The 18,630-nt window shown below is 37.7% G+C and overlaps 1 protein-coding gene across 3 annotated transcripts in view; it reads right to left on the bottom strand.

Annotated features, from left to right (window-relative positions):
* The window catches only part of lrp1aa (low density lipoprotein receptor-related protein 1Aa), a 296,995-nt gene that overhangs the window by 191,045 nt on the left and 87,320 nt on the right, over positions 1–18,630 (bottom strand). For all 3 annotated transcript variants that reach the window (XM_052110997.1, XM_052110998.1, XM_052110999.1), the window contains exons 7-16: positions 9,001–9,163; positions 8,097–8,319; positions 7,277–7,466; positions 6,353–6,496; positions 4,547–4,783; positions 4,254–4,434; positions 2,177–2,399; positions 1,683–1,872; positions 1,391–1,516; positions 835–975 (exon numbers count right to left, since the gene is read on the bottom strand). In XM_052110997.1, coding sequence (XP_051966957.1) covers positions 835–975; positions 1,391–1,516; positions 1,683–1,872; positions 2,177–2,399; positions 4,254–4,434; positions 4,547–4,783; positions 6,353–6,496; positions 7,277–7,466; positions 8,097–8,319; positions 9,001–9,163 — 1,818 coding nt within the window. The remainder of the gene's footprint in view (positions 1–834; positions 976–1,390; positions 1,517–1,682; positions 1,873–2,176; positions 2,400–4,253; positions 4,435–4,546; positions 4,784–6,352; positions 6,497–7,276; positions 7,467–8,096; positions 8,320–9,000; positions 9,164–18,630) is intronic.

Genomic DNA, 18,630 nt, shown 5'->3' with positions numbered 1-18,630 from the left:
TGATGGGTATTTTGACCTTGAGGCACATTTGCAAAGTTCGTATACAGTTTGTGCGCAAAGCTGCATGATTGCATTTAACGCAAGGTCCGAGCGCTTTTCTTCTAATTGCTTCTCAGTTCCTCCAGTCAGACTCTGGCTTTGACATGATAATAAGCAGCATTTCAGTGTCTAAGGAGTAATAGAGCACATGCTCAAATAAGTGTGTGAGTATTTGAAAGCAGCCGTGTGTCAGTCAAACAGCATGCGGGTCCTGAATTGAGTCAGTACTCGGTACTGCACGTACTGCACGTACTGCAGAAACCCTGGTATCATTACCGGTACCGGTACTTTTTGAGATCCCTATTCATAAGTGTATTGTTACTAAGGGTTTTCTTAATTTAAAGGGTTTCTTGCAACCAATCCCTGCTCTTTGATAAAAGTGGATGTAGACCAGGTGCTGTCAAGCTCCAAAAATGTACTCCAGTGGTTCTCAAAGTGTAGAGCACACCCTAGTTCTTATTTATACACATGTACTTTCACACACTCAAATTGGCTGTTGCTGATATACACAAGAACCAATAAAGCTGTGCACAAAGACAGAGATTAGAGTGCAACAATATTTTTTGTTTTTAAAGGTGTAGGGTCAAGTGCTCATGAAAAAGTTGTGTCTTTAGTAATTTTTTTTAAAGACAGAGAGGGAGTCTGCTTCACAGAGTTGGGAAGGTCGTTCCACCATCGAGGTACCGTGAAGCTGGGAAAGTGATTTGGTGCCTCTTTGTGTTGGTATCACAAGGCCCTTTAAGATGACATTAATCTAACTGTTAACTGTAAGATATGACATGAATGTTATCTTACGGCAGAGTTCAGAGGTCTCGTCACTGTTGTCCAGACAGTCATTATCTCCGTCACATTTCCAGCGCTCCTGAATACAGCGATTATTCTTACAGGCAAACTCTCCCGGCTGACACTGCGGCGGGGGAATATACGAGGGATTTGCTGTTGGGAAATACACACACGCGCACACACACACACACACACACACACACTCTGTGACAAGACTGCTAAATGCCAAAATCATTGAGGAAATCGTCTGAGGTTTCTCTTCTTTCTATTATTTCTATTCTAACATTTTGACTGCAACTGAGTCAGATGCAGAAAGCACTTAATGTTCCTTTTAGCTGATAATATCACAGTCAGTCAGAATATAAACACTATACAAGATGAATTATAGAAAAAAACTCCCCTTGACTTACATTGAAGGTGGGACCCGAGTTATATCTAGAGACCAGAATCACATGGAGACTTTGGGGTGGGCTCTTTTGAATTGGGCTAGCAAGCATCTGACTAACAACCACTCAAAATACCCTTATAACAGTATAGCAACATGCTAAAAACCACTCTACAACCTTACCTTTACAACTGGTGTTGTCTGTGGGGTCCAGTAATTGGTCCTCAGCGCAGGCACATGACCTGCCAGTGGGAGTGGCCAAACACAAACTGCTGCAACCACCGTTATTCGCACGACACACATTACTGCCTGCAACAAACACACACACAACAATTTCATCTGATGGATATTCAACAGTCTCTGGATTTTGGCTACTTTGACTTGCATTTGAAAATGTTAAATGTTTACTCTTTGAAAATTGAAACAAATAAAGCAATTAACAGGAAATAAATTGTATGTACAGTATATATAATACCTAGCTGCTGCTGGGCATCATACATGCGAATCTCAAAGATGGGTGGACGTTCATTGCGCAGCAAGGTGACTGTTTTGGTGATCTGGTCGAGCTTATAGATGTTGCCGCTGCGGTACTCGTTCCAAAACAGGAAGTGTTTGTAATGGCACAGGCCAAAAGCATGGCTCAGTTCCTGTCCATCATAAACCGTCTGAACAGAAAGAATATGACATAAACACGAGAACAACAATAGCACCTGGTCACTGTATGCCTTTGTTGAATTGCAATGAGCAGCATGAACATTCTGCTAAATATCTCCTTTTCTGTTTTATGGCAGAAAGAAAGTCACAACACTTGGTACAACACTTGAGTGAATAATGATATAATATAATGATTGGGTGAACTTACCCTTAAATGCAAACACATTTAACTAGACTGTGTAGATACATTATGTACATTATATATATATATATATATATATATATGTCTGTGTGTGTACAGTGTTATGCAGTTACCTTGCGTGCAGAGGTGTTGAGGTAAACCATCTCAATTCGGTCATAATAAGCGTCTACCCAGTACAAGATGCCCTGAGGAATGTCAATACTCAAGCCGTTGGGCCACAGAACGGTCTTAGATGTCAACAGGACATTTCGGTTGGTTCCATCCATCCAGGCCCTCTCAATCTTTCCACGCTTGCTGTCCTTTGGGTCCTCTTCCCAGTCAGTCCAGTACATCCAGCTGAAAGAGTAAAACATTTAGTTCTGAGTATATGCACCCCTGTGACCACATATCAGTTGAATCAGCCAAGAGGTGCTTCTCATTTCTGTAATTATGCATCCTCTTTTCCTTTCCTTGCTTCCTTTCCTCGTTTCTTTGCTCCACACACTTAGGAAACAAGGAAAGGATGGAAGGAAAGAAAAGGAGGACGGAGGAATCAGGTGCTTTTAATTTCCTATATTGTGCATCCTCGGAAGCACAGGAGCATCCTATGCAGAAGAGTTTTTGGTCAAAGCATTTAAATTATCCACCCGCTTCACATCTCACACAGCAGTTTTAATTTATGTTTCACCTTTGAAGTTTAAATAAACATAATTCAACAGTGCATCTTGAATAATTTGGATTTACTATGAATTTACTAAAGTAACGGCAAACGCGCCGACATACTGCAGCCGTGAAGTCACTCTTGAGTGAGCAGGACATTTCATTTTACAAATTCGTCTAGCTTCAATTCCTCTGTCCTTGTTTCCTAAGAAGGTGGAGCAACAAAATGAGGAAAGAAAGCAAGGAAAGGAAACAAGGGAGCACAATTTCAGAAATGAGAAGCACCCATCGAAGCAAGGTGCATTTATAAAATGGAAAGTCCTTGCCTACTCAAGCATGACTTCAGAGCATGTTTTTGTGCAGCTGCAGTACCTTGGAGCACTTTCTGTTATGTTAATGAAACTTTATTTATTTAATATATTCAAAATAAATCCTAATAATTGAAGATGTGATGTTGAAGTAAGTGACAATTATGGTTAATTTAAACTGCAAAAAACAAACATGAATTAAAACTGTTGTGATCGACCAAAAAGTCTTCTTTTAGGAAGCTCATGTGCTTCCTCACTCAAGTGTCTTCGATAAGCTTCCTCAGTCCTCAGCTTCTTGAGGTGCATTTAGAGGATTAATACATCCTTAATATTTACAGACTCTGATCAGTTAACGGGACACGTGATCGAGGAAGGGGACGCGGAGAAGCGAGGAAATGAGGATGCACAATTTAAGAAATGAGAAGCATCACAGACATGGGTGTCAGGATCAAAGAACAATAAACCAAGCTGAATGATGTGGCTGGATCCTGACAAACACACACACACACACATTCACCCTCATTTTGTTACAAACCGACATGCCTTACTTTTGCTGTTCAATACAAAAGGAATGTTTGTTAGTCTCAGTCACTATTTACTTTCATTGGATCACCATGTGATCATTCTGCCAAACATTTTTCTCTTTGCACTTCAAAATTCTGCAGGTGAAATACAGTCATCTCAATGAGAATCTGCACAATCATGACTGTTACCTGATGGGCTTCCAGTGATAAAAAATGTCCCCATGCAAATTTTGTGTGGAGTTCAGGTCTGGTGAACTATGACACGCAAATTTGGAGCGTTGACCTGTGTCTCCTGAGTTCTTTGTACATTCAGGTTCACTGAATATTCACAATGGACTTGGAAAAAATATATATTTAGCAGTGACATTATAACTTTATAACTTCCCAGAGTATAAAGTGTAGCATAAAAAGAGACTGCTTTTTGGTTTTTGCGGGTTTCATCCTCGCTTAACATACACCTTCATCTTCACGGCCTGCTGAATTTTGCAATGCAAAGGTAAATGTGACTGAGCCTTAAGAGTGAGTGAATGATGACATCATTTTCATTTTTGGGTGACCTAGCTCTTAACAACAGATGTAAACAGGGTAGCCTATTCCTTTACATTTCAAAGAAGAATAATCAGTTTTATGAGCATATGGGTTCATGAACCCAAAAATAACCCAACTACTGTATCTTCACCAACAATGTACCATTAACCACATTCTAGATCTACAGTTACCCGTGCCGAGGGTCCACCACAATAGCTCTAGGATGGGTCATCTTGCCCTCAATGAGTGTCTTCCTGGTCTGAGAAGCTTTCTCCAAGCGGGCAACGCTGATGGTCTTCTTAGGACCATCATCTGTCCAGTAGAGGTTATTGGCCATCCAATCCACAGCAATTCCCTCAACAGTGTGAATACCTGAAGAATGGAAACAACTCAGTATGTCATAACTACACAATCAATACACAACAGCAATGATTTACTGTCCAACATAAAGGGGAATGAAGTGTAAAAATGTCAGTTTCAGAACCTTCTTTAAGGATGATGTCTCTTTCCGTGCCGTCAATCTTCTGTCGGCCAATCAGGTAACTTGTGGCATCGGCAAAGTAGATGAAGTTACTTTGAGCGTGGAAGTCCAGAGCTCGAGGGTTCATGAGGTTTTCAATGGGGATCATGTACTCATCCTGAATTTTAGGGTTGATGTCCATACCCCGAATAACACCTGGACGTCCCTTCCCATACACTAGGAATAACTCATGTTCTGGCTCTGAGAACAGATAGAAACATGATATAAACATACCAGAAAAGTAAGCATTTGTGATACATTTAATAGTTCAACTCAGACATGAAACATATCAGCCATTTGTTACACACAGTGGATTTAATAATTCAAGAGTCCAGCAGTAAAACAATATAAAATAATTAATCAAGTGAACACTGAGCCTTTAGTGATGTTTCTGGTTCCAACTTTAAATTATTTATAGTCTGAACTACTATGTACTCACATTAAAAGAATTCCGCATTTGATACAACGCACTTTCTGTGTACATACGTGCTATCCTGCACAACTCCCGCAAGAGTCACATTTGCTGCTACCGATGTTGGGGCACGTGTAGGGTTAGGGTCAACAATGTAATTACAGATGTAATTATATGAAGGTACTTTAAATGTAAGTACAATGTAACAAGACATATCTATGTAGTAAGAACAACATAATGACTATTTTTACATAGTGGTTAAAGACACCTGTAACTGTATACAGTTTAGGGTCTCCTATTTCTGTTTTATCATGTTTCCTACAATCGATTTCATTCCCCTCTTGTCTTTGTAAATTCATGTGTTCAGAGGTCATTGGCAGATCACAAATAACAAATACATACAATAGTTACTTGAATGTTTAAGAAACAAATGTTTGAAATCAATAGTGTTTTTAAATGGAAATGACCTCATCTCTGTGAGTGAATTAGCCAAAATTTACAGTAGGTCAGGCCATCAATCTAGATGACCAAAAAAACTCTCTGGACTGGTCTTGTTTTTGGAACTTGTCAGCTGGTTAATCTGGGAGATCAGCTTAACCTGCTTTAACCAGTTAAGACCAGCACATCATTGTAGCCTAAGGGAAGGAACTATGAGAAATATTTTTCATGAAAGATTTAAACGAGGCTGAGCCTATTATGAATACAATTTAGAATACTGCAAATTCATTAAGAATGCTATATACTTTGTCTTGAACTTTATCAAACTATTGAGATCCTCAAATATAACCCATTTCATACTAATATCACTAATATTTGTAATGTTGTCCATCTCTTTAGTATATTAATGTGTTACTTTGCTTTGCTTTTCACCAGCCAACAAACTAAAGTTCGAAATGGCATACCCCAAACTACTTTTAACTTTTAAGGTGACATCTTAAAGTGGGACGCTCAATGGCAAGTTAATATAAAACTGCATTCGCAATCAATATTTCTTCCGTAATTGGAAACAAATACATTTTGATAAAAAGATTACAAAGACTAACCTGTTTTCTTTGGAATGACGTGCACCAATGAGTCAATCACAAGAAGCCAGAAACATATTTTAAGAATGTAAATAGGGTAATTTAATTCATATTGACTTAGCAAAGAGCCAGTCGATGTTTTTTTTAAATTTAGGAGCCATACTTTAGAGCCATCCAATGAGTTTATATAATCAAAACTCTCAAATAATATAAAATTAGTCCTAAATACAAAAGTTGAATCCTAATGGTGGCCTTTGTGTGTGCACAACTTTATCAACTAAATTTAGCAGAAGACTATTGGTGGAGTGGAATCTGATTGGCTGTGACATCACTCACTCTTGCATGATTTGCCATCATTGCCCAGACTGAATCCAGAGCGACAGCGACATGTTCTGCTTTTGTGACTGTTGCCCAGCAGACAGATGTCTGAACAGCCTCCGGCTTTCCCAAACTGATCCGGCTCACAGCCGTGACTCCGTACTGAAGAACATAACAGGGGAAGAGTACACTTAGTTTCTCAATACATTAGCAGGCTCCATATGATATACAATTGTGCATTCTATTACATGCATATTCCATTCCATGCATATGCATCCCTTAATAATAAAATTTCACTGTAGCCCAAGTTACACCATGTCCTAACTAGATGCAATGCGATACGATTCCAACAAGCAATTTGTGTGTTTACTCTGAATGTGAAACTGTGGCATAACATGGCCAAGTAGGTATAGCTGCAGGCCAGAGATTTCCAAATTGGGGCAGAATCTCCAAAATAGGGTGGGGTTACTCCAGAAGGGGGCAGGGTTACTCCAAAATGAGGTTGTGCCAACCCCAAAAGAGGAGTTTGGGTTCGGGTTAGGGAAAGTGCTAGGTTAGGGTCTCCCTACACCTTAGCTGGCAGTTTGGAGCTCCTGCCCCTTTTCAGAGCTCTGCCTGAAGCTATATCCTTCTCAATACAGCACAATAACATCCAATCAGAACATATTTGTTGTTTTATGCAGAAATAGAAACCAAGAGATACATAAAATATCCTAACACTCATCGCTTGTGGCAATCGTGGCTGGTTAGTTACATCGGCAATGATCACTTTGGTTTATGTTGGAAAAATTTACAAAATCTCATTTAAATTTCATGACTTCTGATCGCTCTGTTGCTGCAAATCGTGGTTAGTGTAAACACCTAAAACATTTGCATTATACTCACTCATGCACTTAGTGTATTCAGCTGAGCAATAGATAATGTATAAAGGAGTTTTAATACCAGGGGGTTGCCGTCTCTGATGGTAAACATGTAGCGCTCCACCCTTATCCACTCGGGTGACCACCTGATAGTCTGAACTGTTGAAGCGATTGACACGGATCACACTGGTCTTTGGTTGCATGTTGGCATTGTCAGAGTTTGTAGCATATAGATAGTTCTCAAACACTGTAAGTCCATAGAGATGTTCAATCTGATTGGACAAAAAGACAAATAGTTCTAGCAGATCTATCACTGCGAGTTTGTGTTTGCTCCATCGGATAAAGTACAAGTTGTGAGTGAGTCAGACACACACTCTCACACATATAAACACACTATTTAGCCTAGGGCCGAGCAGCTAAATGATAACCATAACTCACGCAGAGAGGAAAGGAATGAGGCTAATGTGTTTACAGAAACAGCTTTAATCAGATGACTCAATAGTACTAATGAAAAACCACTGTCAGTTCCACCTACCAAAATATTTATCACATTATGCAACACCACTTGATATCCACTCAACAAGACAATGTGGATGGTAAGAGGATATGCTCTAAAGGTGTCTAAAATCTTTGTTGCTAGCTTAGTGCCTTAGATGTCATGTTTATGTTTCAAGAGAAGAAAAAGAGGAAAGTTGATTCAGTTTATACAGGATATCAGGTCATAAGCCACATCATTGCTTAACGATAAAACTAGCAATTTCTTGGTAAACACTTTTACTCAAAGTCCACCAAATTAGCAAAAATGTAGGAGAAATTATGTAAGCATATTATTGGCAAAAAGGTCTAAAATTACAGTTTGAATTACTTTTTAGGAAGTGTTATAATAACCACAAACATCTTACCAATAGTCCTTGAATGATGGTATGTCTATTTTTGCCCTCATAATCCACAACCTCGATGTAATCCAGATAAGCATCAGCCCAGTAGACCAACCTGTTGACCAGGTCAAGGGTGATGCCATGCGGGAAAACAATTTTACTGTCAACCAGTTTCGTTCGGTTCTGTCCATCCATGTCACAGCGTTCCACCTTTGGTATCTGCCCATAGTCCGTGAAAAAAACCTTTCTGTGTAAAGCAAAGTTAAGAAAGGTGTAAGTATCCTCTCTTCGCATGCAATTAATAGCTTTAGGATCTTCTACTTAGCCCCACTAGCAGAATATTTACCAAAAACTCTGGTTTGAAAGAATAATTGGTAAATAAATCGTTAGCCAGTTGTGTTGCTTTACACATCAAGCAACTAGAGGGGAACTCTTGATCTGGGAAAAGTCTTGAAAAATTCACACGCAACAACATTAATACACTGTGCTTAATGCATTTATTTAGAGTCCCAAAGGAACCTTACATCCTATGCATCAACCTAACCCTAACTTTAACCCTATAAACTTATCCCTATCCCTAACTTAAGGAATAGCAAATGTGACTCTTGCAAGAATGTCCCATTTGGAGGGTTCCTTTGGAGGCACGACATTTTCAATGCTGCTACTTCTATATCTATTTCATTTGTAATTTCCTATGTATTCTAGTCAGTGTTACCTAGTGTGCTTTCTTAATTTTTCAGTATTTTGCGAGAGAAAATGTATGTAGTGATGAAGAATTTGTCACTACCAACAAAGCCACACAAGGGTCCATTTTGGCTTTATGAGCATTGTGAAGGGAACAAATAATTTCTGAGTCAGTGGACGCAAATATCTCAGAGCACAAGATGAGGGATGAGCACAGTATGTGTGAACTTAACCATGTTCTTACCCCATGGTGGGGTCCAGAGCTATGCCTTTAGGGTTGTAGAGTTCTTGATCCAACAGTGTGACACATGTGGTTCCATCCTTATCACATACAAAGATTCGGTCGTCCACGTCATCAACAAAGTAGAAGTTTCCTGTAAGCCAGTCTATAGCCATCTGCTCAACATCTGTACAAAACCAAACAAAAAAACGAAATTAAAAGAAATATTTAGGTGAAATATAGTAATCAAGTTAGTCTAAGATGAATTACAGGGTGCACCAAACATGGCACACTGTGATCAGTCACAACAAGACACTCAAGAACCAATGGTGTTTGGTGTCAGACATAAAACCCTTGTGTGTCGTGTCTTGAGATGTCCAGTTTAAAAAATGTGCAAACACGAATGGGATTAGAGAGCTATGGTGGAAGGAATGATTTTCAGTGAATAATGACAAAGCTATCGTATGACTTCTGAAGACTTGGAATATAGTGAGTGACTCATATGGACTTCTTTTATAAATGTGCTGATTTTATTGTGTGTTTGTGTGTGTGTGTGTGAGCATGTATTTATCACTTTGTGGGGACCAAATGTCCCCATGAGGATTGTAAAACCCGAAATTATTGACCTTATGGGGACATTTTGTCGTTCCCCATGAGGAAAACAGCTTACAAATCATACTAAATTATGTTTTTTGAAAATGTAAAAATGCAGAATGTTTTCTGTGAGAGTTAGGTTTAGGGGTAGGGTTAGGTTTAGGGGATAGAATATAAAGTTTGTACAGTATAAAAACCATTATGTCTATGGAAAGTCCCCATAAAACATGGAAACACAACGTGTGTGTGTGTGTGTGTGTGTGTGTGTGTGTGTGTGTGTGTGTGTGTGTGTGTGTGTCCTTTTTGGAGCTTTAAAGCCTCTGGTCACTATATGCTTTAAATGCAAGGAATAAAAGCAATGTCCATTTGTGTTCCACGGAAGAAATAAAAGTCATAATGGTTTGGAATAACATGAGTATATGATCACAGAAATGTAACTTGCTTTTCATTATATTTAACATTGATAATGTGATATATTTCCAAGTGTATAATGTACAAAATACTCTATAGTAAATAAAGTAGGATGGGACTTGATTTGAAATCTGAAGTCAATTTTGATTTTTATGTTATCTTTAAAACAAAGAACGGCATGCATGTAGGTACTTAAACACAAACACCTATAAACACATCACTGTTAGATTAGTTCAGAGTAAGGCCTACAAAACCCTACAGTTTTTTACTTTGATGACTCTTCCATTTTAAAATAGTTCTAATAATAATACTGTGGTCCACGTTTACAGTATGTTTCTGCTTTTCACATCTATGATGAGGCTTTCAATGATGCTCTTTCTCTTTGAAACCGCTGAGTCAGGGGACAATCCGGACACGTGTGTGCGTGTTACACAATTTCCAAAAAAGTAGTTTTAACAGCTGTGATCGCTACCCACACAGGTTCTTGCTCCGCCATGGCCCCCCACATCTAATACTCCTTACTCTGACCTTAAAATGTGAAACGTCTCAATGTATCTAAGTCTCTCTGCCATTAACCCCAGAGCGCTCTGGCTTAAGCTTTCTGTCATTCTCAACAAGCAAATTAATTGTTTTAATGGAACGTTTCACATTTCCAGACATAAAGGAGCCCCTTAGGAAAATTGCATTACTAAGAGGATTCTCTTTCATACTGTAGCTCAGGTGATGTAATGAGGTCTTAGTTAGATGTATCTGAGTTAAGTATACTTGCATCTATGTAGTTACATTAACTTAAATATTTAAGTTAATTCTATATGAACACCAAGTTAAGTGAACTTAATTCCATGATGGCTAGTGTTAGTTCAAAAGATGCGTCTGTTTTCCAGTAAAAATATCTAAACATCCTTAAAACATGATACATGTAATTGAGCAGCAAAATTGCATTAGATCATGTGACTTATTTTTAGACCATATTTCTTAAATTAAAGGTACACACAGTAAAGTCTTTATGTTCGCTGACACTTAGAGGTGTAGATGCAACATCATGCAAAATCAGAAGTTCTTAGTTACCTATGTTAATATAGAAATGCACAATTTACAGTGAACCATGATTGATAGATTTCATAAGTTCAATTATAAAGATAAAATAAGTTATATTTTGCTTACATATTACTTTAACATGGCTTGTGAATGTGCGCCCAACATCATTTGTACTGTAGAATAAAGCAGCTTTTTTTTTTACTGATATGACCATCTCATGTGAGTGTACATATAAACACATTTTTCAAAAATAATATCCTACTATTACATTTTCTGTCTGTTTAAAAGGTAGAACAAAATACTGAGTGCACAGTTTAGTTATTTTTCTTACCCAACTGTTTTTCTTGATTTAAACATAAATCTAAAACAATTGAGTTGTATCCTTAAAACAACAAAACAGTTGACAATTGTGTGATATTTTTACAAGCCAAAACAAGAAAAAGTTACTGATTAAATTGTACATATACACTATATATATATATATACACACATATATATACACACACATATATATACAGTATATATATATATATACACACACATATATACACTATATATATATACACACATATATATACAGTATATATATATATATATATATATATATATATATATATATATATATATATATATGTAAAATGTAATCAGTAACTTTTTCTTGTTTTTTATACATATACAGGTGCAGCTCAAAACATTTGAATATCAAGGAAAAGTTCCGTAATTTAATTCAAAAAGTGGAACTTTCAAACATTCTAGATTCATTACACTTAAAGTGAAATATTTCAAGCCTTTTTGTTGTAATCTTGATGTAGTCTATTAGAATAAAGAATTTATAATACAGAAATATCGACCTTCTGAAAAGTATGTTAATTTATGCACTCAATACTTGGTCGGGTATACCTTTCCATGATATTCAAATTTTTTGAGACGCACCTGTATATATATATATATATATATATATATATATATATATATATATATATATATGTGTGTGTGTGTGTGTGTGTGGTTGTTGAAACAGCACAGGAACACACAGAAATGTTAACTGATGGATAAAATGGTGCAAGATTGTTTAAAAAATCCAGACAGTTGGACAGATGGAAGGGTGCTGGAGGGGTGGAGACAGAAAGTTAAAGGAGAGTTGGCCTCTTTGGGCTCTACAAAGGAAAGTTGGCCATTGTGCATAGCCCAGACGTTTACCGGAATCAAGGGCTGTATCCCCAAAGGTGTTGTTTATTTTAGAGCTCATTCCTGCCTAAATTTTTCCAGCTGCCTGGACTGAACCACAGTGATTAAAAACACAGATCAAAAACACAAAACGATGAAGAAAAGGGCAAGTGTTCAAATGAATGTTAAAGAAGACGAATGGATAGTTCCAGAACAATGAAAGAATAGAGGAATATCACAGAGTCAGAAACACATGTGGAGGGACCTGGCTTCAAGCTCATTGTAATTCCTAGCAAAATTGTAGGTCTCTGTGGAAGGAGGGTAAGAAATTCCATTTGCGACACCATCCTCCCTCCTTTGATTCCTCTACGGTGAAGGAAAACAAAACGCTCTTGCTATTGTAGCTCTTATTTCATATATACTTGACTCTTGAACTGTTATTTCACTTCCTGTAATTATTATCCTTTTTATTAATGCTGAAGTTTGTTTAAAGTTAACAACCTGCAGTTGAGCAAACAGCTCTAGAGAAATTAAATTAGAGTTCTAGAGCTCTAAAGTTCAAAATCAAGACAATCTAAGCTGTCTACATTTGAAGAGTATGAAGCTGTATGCCACTTTAGAATGTTCACTAACATCAGAAAAATGTATGAATTCCTTTGTTTCTTAATTTTTCAAGGGAAATGTGTAAAAACTGACTTTTGTGCAATTTTAGAATAACAAAACAAAATGTTACAACAGTGTAAGTTTAGAATTGTTTTTTAAATTTAAATTAAATCTATTCTAATGCTTTCCCCTTATAGGGGAACAATTTTGGATTAGTTTGCCTTCAGATATTCCAAGAGATGACAACCCTACAACGCTATGTATGTAACATAATGTATGCATACTCTTTAATACATTTGTGGGTCAAAAAGACCCAGGTAAAATCTAGATGTTTATTCTTTCCAAAACTAAATGATCTATATAGTTTATATACTGTATATTTTATTGAAATCTTTCAGACACATTGAAAATTAAGTAAACACTTTTGGGTGAGAGTCTAAAAAAAGCCTGTATAACAGAAATATGGGCAATTTCCATGTTTGGTGGTAAAATATGTCTTAACTCTTGACTCTACCAACACAAACACATGCATATAAGTACAATGGACTAGGATAAAATGTTTATAATTTTAAAAAAAAGGATAATTTTGTAAAATGACAACCTTATGTACTCTATATTGCCATAAGCCACAATATTTCCATATTACTCTACAATCAGTCAATGTATAACAAAAAATAATGCCAGTGTTAAATACATTGAATACCACATGCATGTGCTTTATATGGCACCCACATATGCATTCTAGGGTTTGTCATGGAAAGTTTCCACCACAAAAATGTCAAAAAGCAAATTCTCATGAGAAGATATCTTAATTGAGAAATACATAGAGTGGTAGATCAAAAGACCAATTCTGTAAAAATTATATCTTAAAAACTAGATGACGAGTCATTTTTGACTCATATTACAAATATATAAATAAATAAAATAAAATGTTGTACAGGGTTTCAATCAGATAGGGGGCCCAGAGTACAAAGTTGTCAGGGGGCCCAAAACTCCTTAGCCACCCTTGCCCCAAGCCCCTGCACATTGCCGTTTACATTGTATACCACTGTAACTCAGCAACGACTTAGGAGGTCTAACTTTACATGCACAGGACGGCACTTGCATCTGTTTGTCGTGGACGCATTGCAAAAGATGCAATGAATACAAACTGCTCGCCAAAGGCAGTTTCTACAGAGACACGCAGCAGTGAGCATTGTACAATAATTGGCAAGTTATACATCATAAATTGTGGTTCACTTCTGCAAATTAGGTTGGATTGCTTTTTAACAATAGCGAAACACATGACCAGAAACCAGTGGCCGCTTGTGATCTTAAAAAGTGGGGAAGCACATATTGTTTTTGGGGCCTACAATGTTGCTGACAAAGCTGCTCAAACTACTACTCCATTTACAGTGAAATTACTAAACGTAAATAATTAACTTAGCTTAAAACTTTTTTTTACAATAAATTAGGAAAAATATAAAATTATTAAGGCTGCATTAAAGGTGTTACTTCAGATGTCAAATAGTTGTGCCTGTATTTCCAAACCACGAACAAGATTTAACATACCATACACTGTCAATCATGTACATCAATGTTTCAATTATTGTCTGTTTGTTGAAGTCCCACCCAATTGAAAGCTCGACCAATCATAATTTATATCTAAGTTTGGCTTCCAGGTGGGAAAAAATACATTGATTGAAACCCCAATGCCCAAACAAACAGTGCTCATGAAGATCCATAGACTTCCAAAGAAGCACGGCTTCTGGGCAGAACCCAAAATGACATGTTTAGTAGGGATTTGCACGGTAACCATTTGTAATATTCGGAATACCGCGAGGGTTCACAAATAGTTATTCGGTTATTTGTCAGGACTTTGGAATAAAGAACTTTTAATGCAGTTGATTTGCAACAAACACTTAAAATAGCAGGGAATAAAGTGCACAGTGAGCTATGAATCTAAATAGCACAACGGACAGTTATTCAAATGATAAAATCACTAACATTAAAGTCAAACAAAAATAATCAAACTTTCACTGCCTGCAACATCGTATTCTTTTGAACTTCTTAAGGACGTTAAATCTGACGTTAGTTTGTTCTGGATACTTGACACAGTGTTGCTACAATTGCTTGGGAGTTCTAGGTGGTTGCTAAGGTGTTGTTAAGGTGTTGCTAGGTGGTTTCAAAGGTCTTGTGGATAGTTACTTATTTGTCCAAGTCAAAAGAGTTCACCCCCAAATCTCTATACGCTATTCGAGAATCTACACTAGGTACTGTATGACTCGGATCCCATTTTGTCAGATCATTTTGTCATCCATTTTATCATCCACCACGCAAAAATGATCTGACTGCTTAGAAAAGTAACAGAACACCTCTCCTTAAAAAGCCACATGATTTAAAGTATTGTTCATGACTGGAGCACAAACAGTGCTGGACGAGTTACATAGGAGGAGTTAAAAGGATTGGGATTTTGTTCAAATGGTTCAGGGGCACTGTCCAAGAGAGAGATAGGTGAATCAGAGTGAGGATAGGCAGAGAGATGGGGTGAGAGTTGGACAGAGAGAGATTAAAATCAAAACAATGGGCTGAATGTTGGAGGAGCCAGAAACGTGTGGCAGCCACAGTGGAGCATGAGCCGATTCAAGCACATGACCATTTAAGAGGCTTTTCCGGAAACTTTTGTACCAAACAGGCCACACGTCACAGAACCGCTCCCTTTTGCTGGAACCCACATTACTTCATCGCACATCCTGTTTTTATGCTGTTTATTCTGAGATGCTTAAGTGTGCAACTTTTTCTGTGTTAAAATGTTTCTTCTTATCCAAGCTTAATATGCAGAAACAACAATAAGTAAGCCATTCTTAGGTACATTTTCTCAAAAACTGTAAACACTGAGGAGCAGATTCACTTACCATTTGCGGCACTTTTGGCCGTGGTATTTCAAAAACCTGCATCATAATCACTAACCACCCGCAATCTAGTTTAAACAGGCCAACCAGAACTGAAATTGCACTGCGTCTTGATCATTTAGATAAAGTAATTGTCATTCCTTACTGCGCAAACAAGACTCCATACTATGCAAATTTGTCTTATTATAGATTACGCTTCTTCACAAAAAATGCCCGCCACTATTTATATCCCGCTACTACCACCCAATGAAAGCAGGCGGTAAAGTGAATTTTGTGAAAAAGAGATGATACTTTCTATCGATCATATCAGCAGTTATTCCTTAAATAATGATTTTTGCAGAATGTTATAACCTGGCATATATCCAGATGCACGGTGTAGTCAAGCGCACTTTTGGCATGATTAAGAGATGATTTAGGTGTCTGGATCACAGTTGTCAGTAATGCTGTTCAGTCCGGCCAAAGTGTGTCAGATCATGGTGGTCTGCTGCATTCTCTGCTATAAAGTGCTCAGAATAGGCCCACAAGATCAGAATTGCACGATCTGCTTGATCTGCATAATTACTTCAGTGAATCCCACACTAAACCAGTGCAGACAGTGCGTGCAAAATATTTTTTGCTTTCACCAGGCAGAAATAAAATTTAATAATCACGAGTGTTAATAATAACCTTATAAATGATCAGAAAAACTCTCACAAAGGCCATAGTGGTCCATATTTTTCAAGATGCTAATTAGGGCAGGGTGATATATCGAATAGTCACATATATTCGGTAACATTGAAAATATAGCAATAACTGATCTTATTTGCCCATTAATTTTCCAGTAGCAACCATATCATTAGACTATTTTCATGATACTTCCTTATCTATGGTTTTCATAATTGATTATTTTCAAAATTAGAGTCCCCGGTGTATTTATAATTAAAAGTCCAGTGTTCTGCATCAAATCTTATTTTTTCTAGTTATTACTGGGATTGTAATTGAACAATAAACTGCATCTGGGATTTTATAAATTTTTTACTCTTTGTCTTTGACCGTCATAGTGAAGAAAGAATAAAAAAACATTTTTTTACACTATAAATAGATTTTTAAAAACTAACAGTGAACGATTCTCGGCCTTTCCCATCACCTTAAAAATCGGTATCGGCAAAATCCAAAATTTTCGAACTCTAGCAACAATTTGATTCCTTTGATTAACGAGAAAAATAGAGCAAATACATAAATATTGAGATATACAGTATAATGTATACTTTAGTAGTGATGATGTAACAAATATCCCGGCATGTATGTAAACATCATATGTCCACCTGTACTCTACTGTTTTCTACTGTTCGTGGTAAAACTCTTGGGACACAGACGGATGGGGGATGTTGTGTTGACTCATGTCAACCACAATGTCTGGAAAATGTTCCACAAAACAGAATATAAATATGCTGCAGTAAACCCCAGCAACCTACTCAAACCACTTATAAAACACACACACACACACACACACACACACACACACACACACACACACACACACACACACACACACACACACACACACGGCTTCTGCAAGAATGCATTTACAGCAGCTGGTCTTCATTTCTGAGGGTCTGTGTACTGTATCTCACACACACTGAACTCAACCCGCCCAACAGTTTTGGGTCAAATATACATTACAATATGTGATTCAGAAAGTCACTTGTGTTTTTTGAAATATAAATCTAATTTAAGTGAAAGTACCATTAAAAAACATGACATGGATAAAATGAAGAGAACAAGTTTATTTTTCTTGGCAAATAGTTTTTTTTTCTTGTTTAAAGCATAAATCTAACACAATTTTGTGAGGTTATGAAAAACAAAAACAGTAACAGTTTAAAATAAGGTTCCATTCATTGGTGCATTAGGTATCATGAACAAACAATTAAAAATAAAAAACGTTTTACAATTAAAAATAAAAAATGTTTGAAATGTTTTAATCTTAGTTAATGTTAGTTTACAAAAATACAAGTTAGTTTATAAAAATCAATATATTACTTTGTGATAGTTCATAGTGCATTAACAAATGTTAACACAAATTTGGATTTTAAAAATGTATTAGTATATGTTTTTCCCCCTTTAAAACGTTTTCCTCCTAATGAAATACATTTTAATTTTGAAACATATGTATAAAATCATGACCACTCACATAAGATGAGGACTCTAGTTATATCAGTAACTTTATGAAAGCTGTTTTGAATGATGCTGCTCCTGCATCAATCCCGGGGAGAAACTACCCTCGTGCAGTTCTTTTAGCGCCTTCGCTTGGTGTACTTTCAGGAGAGCCATGGCGTGCAGGGCAGAGGCGGATTGTCTGGCAGCGCCGTAGGCTCTGGCCGTCAGGGATGACGTGAGCATACAGGCCTTGGATGGGAGCTTAGGGCACCCATCCAACGCATCGCGTGTATATGTGCAACGCGAGTACCTCATCCACTGGGGGCATCGCCGAGTAACCCCTGGCCACTCCACCATTGAGAGCGAGGGAGCAGAGAGATCAGGACCGGGCAGTGAAAGGTGCCTCCCACGAACTAATCAGCTCCTCGTCCACTTCAGGGAAGAAAGGCACTGGGGCGGGGTGTGGCTGTGAGCAGCGCTGCAAGCTCAGATATCAATCATCAAGCCACGAGGGTTCAGGGGAGAGCGGAGGGTTCTACTCTAGCCCGACGCTTGCGGCAGCCCGGGAAAGCACGTCCGTCATCTCAGCATCCGCCTGTGACTGGGTGACCACACCCGAGGGGGGAAGCCCAGCAGAGGTTTCCACGTCAGATCCTGCTCTCCTATGCTGTGCTCGAGAGCTCATCGCCTTCACTGGCAATGAATAAGAGGTCGAACTCGCTCTGGGATGAGCCGGCGCACTAATCCGAATGCCTAACGAGCAGAGCAAACGAGCATGACGGAGCAAACGAGCGTGCCGGAGAATGGGAGGTCC

Source organism: Xyrauchen texanus, chromosome 39 (genome assembly GCF_025860055.1).
Source record: "Xyrauchen texanus isolate HMW12.3.18 chromosome 39, RBS_HiC_50CHRs, whole genome shotgun sequence".
NCBI lineage: Eukaryota > Metazoa > Chordata > Actinopteri > Cypriniformes > Catostomidae > Xyrauchen > Xyrauchen texanus.
Note: the sequence above shows the minus strand (reverse complement) of the source record. Positions and strands in the feature narration are given on the sequence as shown.